Raw genomic sequence first — 9,409 nt, 5'->3', positions numbered from 1 at the left:
GAAAAGTGTATCTAGCAGAGGATGGTTTCGATCCATCGACCTCTGGGTTATGGGCCCAGCACGCTTCCGCTGCGCCACTCTGCTCTCTGACAAACACATTAAAATACTGAGTAATTTAAATTTTTTACGACAGTCAAAACCTGATGCACAGCCCTTACTGTTCATTCGTTTTTATTTTTGTTGAACGTCTATCTAGTTTTATTAATTTTTATTCAACTAAATGTAAATTGGATGTTTCATTGCCAACTAACTGAAATAAAATCAGTTCTTTTATTTCTTTAGTTCTTTTATATTTATTTCATTTCAAGAAACGAATTTTATTGTGGTTTTAGTTTTAGTTAAGTAGGCCTATAATAAACTGGTTGCGTAAACTATATTAGATTTGAGATTACAAGCTGTCGCAATAAATCATTCCATCCTTATTACGACAGAAAAGTGTATCTAGCAGAGGATGGTTTCGATCCATCGACCTCTGGGTTATGGGCCCAGCACGCTTCCGCTGCGCCACTCTGCTCACTGACAAACACGTTAAAATACTGAATTTTTTTTACGACAGTCAAAACCTGATGCACAGCCCTTTTTATCATAGAACTTGCGGATTTCAGCGAACCAGCCTGTCAAAATAGCGAACATAATTTATTTACTTTATGCAAGTTAGGGCTTTCAGCAAAAGTAATATACTTTAATAAAAGATGAAGGAAAGCTAGTCAAAGAAAAGAAAGACTGCAACACATAAAAAATGGAATTATATTTTGAAGTCACCCAAAGATGCGACGCAATTCACCACCAATCCACACGGGGGCGTAAATACATTCATCGATTCCATATTTCGCGCACAAGGCAATAAAAACGGACCTCCGGTAATCTTCAAATGAACAATGTTGAATGGAGCGAAAACGCACCAGGATTAGACTCTCAATAAATAAACACCTAAGACTCTTCCAGCACTTAGTTTTACAAACAGTGCGTTATTAACCTAGTTGTGCTTATAATAATCAAAGATCTCATAAAAACGCCTAAGGCTGCAACCAAAACACAACTGAGCAAATAAAAGTAGGCAAACATTCGGAGATACCAACATTACAGGTTTGGTGTGTATTTTGAGGGGTACGTTCAAGCAAAGTTTGTTGCTGGTTTATTGGTTTTATGTTTTAAGCCCGCTAGCTGTTCTACAGCAGATAAATCAACAGATGACCATTAACAAAGATAATAAATTAGGCTACTAAACTGACAGCAGATAATTAAAATATATATTTTTCAATATAGCCTATCTCCAACTTTGAACACATCTGTTATCCAATTAACCTTCTAAAAGTCCCGTAGAAGTAGAGATGTGGGCTAATATAAAATGTAAAAATATATAAAAATGCAAACGAATAATTTAAAATAATATCTAGTATTTGTTGAAATATCTTAAATATGTTGTTAAATCATTATGGAAAAGAGTGCCCACCACACCAGGATGTTTAAGTTTGCGTTTAGTAGGCAAATGTCGCACCTGCTCTGTCTGTAATTGGCTGAAAGCTCAGTCAGATTCCACCGCAGAATTATCGGATTGAAAATCAGGGAGGAGAGCTGAAAAAACTCAACGCAACCAACTCACAGCGATGCAGTGCTTACGTTTCTAAACATCCCAACGGATTTCCCTGCGCTTCTCAACGCGAAGTTTGCCACTCAAACAATCAAAGGACCTTAAACATTAAGTTTTCCGTTTTTCCCCAGGTAAGATATTTTCATATAGGCTATACTACATTTTTAATTAAAGCCAATTATTTAAAAAAATGTAACCTCAAGACTATTATCATCATTACTTTTATGTTTATATTAAAACAAATATTTATTATTAAACAGTAATTTGGTATATTTAGGCTTATTTAACATATGTTTAAAAAATCGGCCTCAAACCAAAGTTTGACTGAAACTTTCAAAACAGCAACACCAAATATTGTACCCTGTAATAACTGTGTAAAGGTTCCATTTTATTTGGCGGTTTCATTTTTTTAGACAGAGAAACGAATATTGATATTGAACAGAAAAAGGAACACGATATAGAAATGACTATCTTTTTTGTTTTGTTTCATTTGTAATAGCCTATCATACAAGTTTTTTGACATTTGTAATTAGTTGGATACGTTTCGTTATTCTATAAGTTTGTAATAGCTCATCGTTTTTGGTGATCATAACAAATATGAAAATGAAAGTATCAGTAAACAAATCTCATTTTACAGAATCATCATGCCACGATCATTTTTGGTGAAAAGTAAAAAGTCTCACAATGTGCACCGACCCATCGACACCGAGCAAAGTGGACAGAAACTCCCGGACCCAACACCCAAAACAAGTAAGTGCCATTATTATATTTTAGTATTACTGGATTTATACTAAAATACTCGATAGTATTATACTTTGAACTGTTGTGTTTGAAATAGTTTAACATTCAAAAATCAATTCAACTTGACCTCCAAATTCACCTGTCTGACATGTGGTGTTTATGAGATGAACAATCCACAGTGATGTATCATTAAAATGTCCTTTTGTTTTTGTATGATTTATACTCATTTACATAATTATGAATCTGTAATTCTCCTCTGTGAGGTAAATAAATGATTTGTCTAGAGAGAGTGCTGAGAGGATGTGCTGAGCACCTGTCAGATTGGTGTTTGCTGATGGTGCCTCAGCCTCAGGCTGACTGTTATATGATTATAGGGCTGTGTCTAAAACCTTGTCAACTGCTTACTTAAGCCAGCAGCATGGGTCTAATGTGTAGTTTACTAAGGTAGCTCAATAGGTTGTATTCCATGGAAGTCTGTAAGCTGTTGAGCAGTTAGGCTGGATGTTACGAATATGCAAACTAGCCCTATTCAAACAAGAGAGCAGTATATTGTGACTGGATATAACTGCTCTTTACAGGGTTCATTTGGAGAAAATGTAATTGTGTAATTAAGTATGAGGAACAATCTCAGATCTGTCTGTTTGATGCTGTCAAAGCTTTTTGTGTACACACCTCCATTTAATTGCATAGTTTATTTAAATGTTCATGCTTTATCTGTTTTACTTTAGAAAGGAGCTGCCATATTATAATATGCCATATTATATCTATTTTATAAAGGAATAAAATGGCCATAAAAATATATGAATGTTTTTGCATCATAAAGTAATTGCATTAAAACCGATAAAAACCATAGAACCATAAAACCAAAGGGTATTTCTTTTTGAAGACAGATAGCACAAGCTTACATTTGAAGCAAAACAAACTTGGTTTAATATTTTGTTTTCGAATGCATTGACATTACGTTTTTTGGCATCCACATATGGTTCCACAAAGAACTTTTAACAACCATGGAACCTTTCCATTACACAAAAGGTTCTTTACAGTTGAAAAGGGTTCTTTAGATGAAAAAATTTTCTTCTACTGAAAGGTTCTTTGAGGAACCAAAGATTTTTGTTCTAAAGCCCTTTTTTGAGTGTATGTTATCTTATTCAAATTTCTTTCATTTTGATAGCTGTTGAGCTCCATTGTACCACATGCATTTTTCAATCTTGTGATGTACTATTTTTTTAGTCCCAGCGCTGGTCCCTGTGGAACCAGAGGAATGTAATTCCCCAGAGCGGCCCCAGGTAGATTCGGTCACTCGGCCGTCCCACAGAGACCCGTATGACTTCATCAAGTGTGAGCGAGAACCCGACTGCCCAATACCTTCTCTACCTGAGCTGCCTGTCACAACCAGACGGCCATTTTATCTATCTGGTGAGAGTCTGAGCACTGACAGAAATATCTGAATGTGCACATCTTGTTCGTCTATCAAAAAATAAAAAAATAATAATGCCAAGTATCATGTAACATCTCTAGGGCAGATTTAGACACAATAACAATAATAATCTTAATGTTTCCGCTCTACCTCCAACAGAGCCTCAACTGGCAGAGTTCCCTCCCTACTACAAGAGCTCTTATACCTGGGATCATGTTCCTGCAGCATATGACTTCAGGCAGATGGGCTTCTCTCCATCGCTCCTGCAGCACGCCAGCAGCCTGTACGGAGCTCATCTGAAGCAGAGCTCTGAGCCTCAACAACCACTGGACTGCAGCACACACTACTCACCCACGTCTAACACCTACCACTGCATTACCTGTGATAAGGTTAAATATATCTTTAATTATCTATCCAAACATAACATATTCATTTCTATGTATATTTCTTATTTTATTTTTATGATTCTTTTTATGTTATGTTGTTATATTTGTATGTTTTATGATTCTTTTATTTTTTTTAAATCAATTTAATAATTTTTTTTTAAAATTTATAATGTTTTTATTAATATAAATGTATAATATTAATGAATATTTTTATTAGTAATAAAATTATTATTTTGAGGAAAATATTATTGAATTCAATTAAATGTTATTGTTACCAAATAAATTATCTATTTTATTTATAAAAAACAATACAATTGTATACTGTATATATTTATATATATATATATATATATATATATATATATTCTTTATATGTGTGTGTGATTCTTAATATTTTTTTAATCAGTTTTTATTTTATTTAGAAATAAAATAATCATTTATTTATAAATAAAATATAAATGATAAAATTTGATTTTGTAATTAAAAAAATCTAAATAAATGTTTTGTTAATATAAATAGAATATAAAGGTTACATTTAACAAATATTATTTCTATATATGTAATAATAAATAAATATTATGTCAATTTCATTGCTGTTTTCTGTCCTCTTCTCCAGGTGTTTTCCACCCCTCATGGGCTGGAGGTTCACGTCAGACGTTCTCACAGTGGCACGCGTCCCTTTGGATGCAGCATCTGCAGAAAGAGCTTTGGCCACTCTGTCAGCTTAGAGCAACACATGAACGTCCACTCTCAGGTACGAACAAACCATGCTTATTCAGTTAGCCACTGCAGTATCACACAGCTGGCATTTGGACTATCAAAGAAATTCATTTTGTTGTTGTTTTGGGTATAAAGGAAAGAAGTTTTGAGTGCAAGATGTGCGGAAAGACCTTCAAACGCTCCTCAACGTTGTCCACTCACCTGCTGATCCACTCGGACACACGGCCGTACCCCTGCCAGTACTGCGGCAAGAGATTCCACCAGAAATCCGATATGAAGAAACACACCTACATCCACACAGGTGAGACACCATGGTGTGTGACTGCGTGTTTGTTATGTCGGGGTTGAAAAGAGATCTGTGGCAGTGATAAAGAGCACATGCAGTTACTGCCACCTCAATAACAGTTTCCCCAAAACCCTTCCCACATTATTTGGAAATACGTGTTATCTCTTTACACTCATTCCATGTAAATCATTAAAACTGAATACGCCGAACAGATATATTCACCTTCGATGCAGAAGTTGGCTTTCTAGGGTGTGTTTCCAAGAGCAGCACAGCTACAGATAAATCAAGAAAAGAAGATTAAACAAATGCTCTCTTGATTTGCATAGCTGGTCTTCCTGCTTTCCTGATGCCTCTTGGAAAGTTTGCTTTGCATGTAGCAGACAGCCACTCCTGTGTTGGAAAACAGAACAAATCTGGGTGGCACGCAAATCCAAGCTGGCTTTAAAGCAAAGATTCTCCAATGTTTTTATACAGATTAAAATGGATTTTTTTTTTAAATGTTATGTTTGTTTACAGGTGAGAAACCTCACAAATGCCAGGTGTGTGGCAAGGCCTTCAGCCAGAGCTCTAACCTCATCACACACAGCCGCAAACACACCGGATTCAAGCCGTTCGGCTGCGAGGTCTGTTCCAAAGGCTTCCAGAGGAAGGTAGATCTTCGCAGACACCACGAGAGCCAGCACAGCCTTAAATAACGGAGGCTGCATATGGCGTCGCAGACAGCGGCGAGGAAACGAAGACCACCGATGGCTGGAAAAAAAGACTGTTGCTTCAGAGGAATGCGTTTCTCTAAGTAGACTCATGTTAAAGAGATAGCGCACACAAAAATTTACTATTCTATCATCATTTACTCACCCTCATGTTGTTCCAAACAATTTAGTTATTGTTAACTTAAAACTAAAAGTTTAGTTAAAAATAAAGTTTGGAAAATCTGGAATTAAATAATTCAATAAATATTACATGAAAAGCTTTAGAAAACATTTTTGTTAAATACTATATAATATAAAACAAATAATATAGAATACAATGAAAGTTAAACTAAATTGTTAAAATATCAGCTTTTGTGCTCCACAGAAGAACTTTTAATTGAATTAAAAATAAAAAAAATTATTCTATCCAGTAATTCATTGAAACTGTAATCGGACACACAAAAAGTCCATCAAATGTCCTTTTAAATATTAAATCATAATCATATGTCAGTTAGTGCCCCATGAAGGAATCCAAACATATTTCTTTTATTTCTAAACTGGCTTTTTAAATGCAGTGAAATGATTGCATGTTAGTGTTTAGATTGATTTTTGATTTTGTGTTATTTATAGAAACTCTTGTCTCACAATAAATACTCCTCTTTGAAATTGGTGCTTGATCGATAATTCCTAAAAGTGGATTTTGACAGTGAATCTAGTTGTCAGATAAGGAGAAGGGGGAGGAGTGCACGTACTGTAAATGTGTAAAAAAAAATCAGTCCCGGTACAGTGAAAAATGAGAAGAGTCAGCAAACACGGCTTTGCTGTGTTTGTCTTCTTGTGTCTCCGCCCTGTCGAGGATCCGGATACACAGTTCCGTTGGCCTTGCTGATGGTTCTGCACACTGCCAGAGGCTGTGTGAAATCTCTGGTGTGACTGGAGATAAAGCTTCATTCAAATAGGTACCTGGAACTCTACATGCAAATCTCCTGCCTGGCAGGTTTGTAAACTTCATGTGGCTGAATGAACGGATCTTCTGGGCCTGAGCTTGGCAGAGAAAGGCAAAGCAGTGAAACAAAGAAATTGATATTTATGAATGCAATGATTCCTGTGATTAAACTTTGACCAACTGGGACTCCTTAGTCTTAGTTGTGCAAACATTTTGACTAAGAAAACTCAGAGATTTACTGACGTCTGCTTCTCAGGTCACTCCCATCAGCGGAGCTCAAGCTGCTTTGCCAAACAAATTCCTACTGACACAGCTTTGCACACACCGCCCCTCTCAAACAAAACAGACAGTTAGGAAAATCCAATCAGTCTACACTGTACTGTATCATAAACCACGCATTGCACACCTCACATGTGGTTCCCTCAGAACGCTGGTAGTAGCGGCTAATCACAAAACAGGGTCAGGACAGGTAAGTGCGGTTATTCAGCGAAGAGGAACTTATTGAGAAAAAAGCTGAAGAAAGTTGGTCAGAAATCTCATCACTTCCACTGCTGACCTGTTCCCCATCTGCGCCCTGCACACCTGCTCACCTGTCAAAAAAGTTCGGAACAGAAATCAGTGTTCACATCAGGGTGGAAACAGTGAGACAGTGCATCTCTTGTAACAGTTGGTAAACAAATCTGTGGTGCCCATGCAAATTATTCTTTTTATTACCTCAGCAACGGGGTCTGAGTCATGCTGAGGACAGTTACAGCCACATCCTGGAACGAGACCGTAAATCCAACAGCAAATCACAATCTTGCTCAGGGAGCCAATCGGTGTCAGATTTGGATGACAGACAGTGTATGAGCAAACAGGATTTTAGGACTAAGACAAGAGGGTGGGGTGACGTGTAGCCTTGAAGGGAGAAAGGGGAAATGAAGGGGCAAGCGCACACCTGAGTTCCACTTCCTCTTTTTCTGTTGCGCGTGTTGATTTTGCATGATTTTGTAAATCAGAAAACTGTTTGTCCACCATTCATGCAACAGTGCACTAACCGTAATTTCTGATTATGAAAATTAAACTGGTTTTAGAAGTTATACTCCAGTCTAATATCTTGCGTAACTGCATATGCCATTCATCAAAAATGTGGAGACACACCTACTCATTTCAATACGGCTGAATATATTTGACCCAAAACTACAGTAAATTCAGTAATATTAGATTTTGTAAATCAGAAAACTGTTTGTCCACCATTCATGCAACAGTGCACTAACAGTAATTTCTGATTATGAAAATTAAACTGGTTTTAGAAGTTATACTCCAGTCTAATATCTTGCGTAACTGCATATGCCATTCATCAAAAATGTGGAGACACACCTACTCATTTCAATACGGCTGAATATATTTGACCCAAAACTACAGTAAATTCAGTAATATTGTAAAACATTATCACAACATTAAAAATAACCATTTTCTATTTTAATATACTTGAAAATTTCATTTATTCCAATCTTCAGTGTTACATGATCCTTTAGAAATCATTCAAATATGCTGATTTTGTGCTCAAGAAACTTTTTTTATCAATGTTAATATATATATATGTATATATATATATATAGGTTTGGAGATGGATGTCACTCATTAGCAGTTCAGTAAGCTAGACAACAGATGTTGATTCAGTATGGTTTATTCAGTATAGATTCAGTGAGTTTACTCATTCAGCGAAAGATTCTTTTGTGAGTCATTTTGAACGATTCAAACGGCTCTTAAAGGGGTCATGAACTGCCTGTTTTGTTGTTGTTGTTGTTGTTGTTCTGTTCTCTGAGGTACACTTATAACGTTATCAAGATTTTTACATAGATTCAGTATGGTTTATTCAGTATAGATTCAGTGAGTTTACTCATTCAGCGAAAGATTCTTTTGTGAGTCATTTTGAATGATTCAAACGGCTCTTAAAGGGGTCATGAACTGCCTGTTTTTTTGTTGTTGTTGTTGTTGTTGTTGTTCTGTTCTCTGAGGTACACTTATAACGTTATCAAGATTTTTACATTAAAAAAAATTATTTAAGTAGTAATAGACTATTTTCTGTCCAGCATTGGACCACCCTCATCAGAACGCTCTGTTTGAATAGGCCTGGCGGATTGTAGACTCTGAAGTAAACGCCCACTGCAGTGATTGGCTTGTGTATGTTTGTCAGTCTACATCCTTCACAGATGGACGCTTCTGTGATTTAGGTTAAAAACGCATAAATACTCAGTACATATCCAATGATCTGTTTAACAGACAAAGCAATAGTGAGCATGTAATAAGAACAGTTCCTCAAACTTGTGTGTTGCGACATTACTGTCGGAGCCAATATAGTCGGCACAGCATTGTCTTTTAGTTTCAATCTTTTTGAAAATCCCGCGTTGAATTGTGCCTTGTTTGTAAATGAATCCGCAGTAAAATGAAGTAAACAAAAGACCGAGTTCTTACTGACACAGTCTGGAACTTCATTAAAAATAAAGTTAATTCACTCTTTCCTAACGTTGGGATCAGAAGGAAGGCAATGCAAAGACTGCCCCCCCCACACACACAACTTTGCACTCCACAGCGTCTTGTTGTCTTCAGAGCCATCTTTATCGTTTGGTTTCTGCTTAGACCTGCGTGTT

General features: G+C 36.3%; 1 protein-coding gene and 2 non-coding genes across 3 annotated transcripts; 1 reads left to right on the top strand and 2 right to left on the bottom strand.

The window, feature by feature from the left end:
* Positions 1-12: 12 nt before the first annotated feature.
* On the bottom strand, positions 13-84 carry trnam-cau (transfer RNA methionine (anticodon CAU)). Its single transcript has one exon. It is a non-coding gene; the product is annotated as a tRNA-Met (tRNA).
* Positions 85-442: 358 nt separating this feature from the next.
* trnam-cau (transfer RNA methionine (anticodon CAU)) lies at positions 443-514 on the bottom strand. The gene has a single exon. It is a non-coding gene; the product is annotated as a tRNA-Met (tRNA).
* Positions 515-1,598: 1,084 nt separating this feature from the next.
* On the top strand, positions 1,599-6,034 carry LOC107595729 (zinc finger protein Gfi-1b-like). Its single transcript, XM_016286222.1, has 7 exons — positions 1,599-1,722; positions 2,229-2,341; positions 3,563-3,748; positions 3,909-4,138; positions 4,752-4,889; positions 4,991-5,156; positions 5,658-6,034. Exons 2-7 carry the CDS (start codon positions 2,236-2,238, stop codon positions 5,834-5,836), a joined length of 1,005 nt encoding a protein of 334 aa, XP_016141708.1. The 5' UTR covers positions 1,599-1,722; positions 2,229-2,235; the 3' UTR covers positions 5,837-6,034.
* Positions 6,035-9,409: the final 3,375 nt, after the last annotated feature.

The sequence above is a fragment of the Sinocyclocheilus grahami genome, unplaced genomic scaffold (genome assembly GCF_001515645.1).
Source record: "Sinocyclocheilus grahami isolate Dianchi unplaced genomic scaffold, SAMN03320097.WGS_v1.1 scaffold207.1, whole genome shotgun sequence".
Lineage (NCBI taxonomy): Eukaryota > Metazoa > Chordata > Actinopteri > Cypriniformes > Cyprinidae > Sinocyclocheilus > Sinocyclocheilus grahami.
This window is presented reverse-complemented; position numbering and strand designations above follow the sequence as displayed.

Bases quoted from the DNA above. Each gene is read 5' to 3' on its own strand.
- LOC107595729 (XM_016286222.1), top strand. From the start codon at position 2,236: ATGCCACGATCATTTTTGGTGAAAAGTAAAAAGTCTCACAATGTGCAC. The intron at 4,139-4,751 runs GTTAAATATATC...CCTCTTCTCCAG, and splicing joins ACTGCATTACCTGTGATAAG to GTGTTTTCCACCCCTCATGG. The intron at 4,890-4,990 runs GTACGAACAAAC...TTGGGTATAAAG, and splicing joins ACATGAACGTCCACTCTCAG to GAAAGAAGTTTTGAGTGCAA.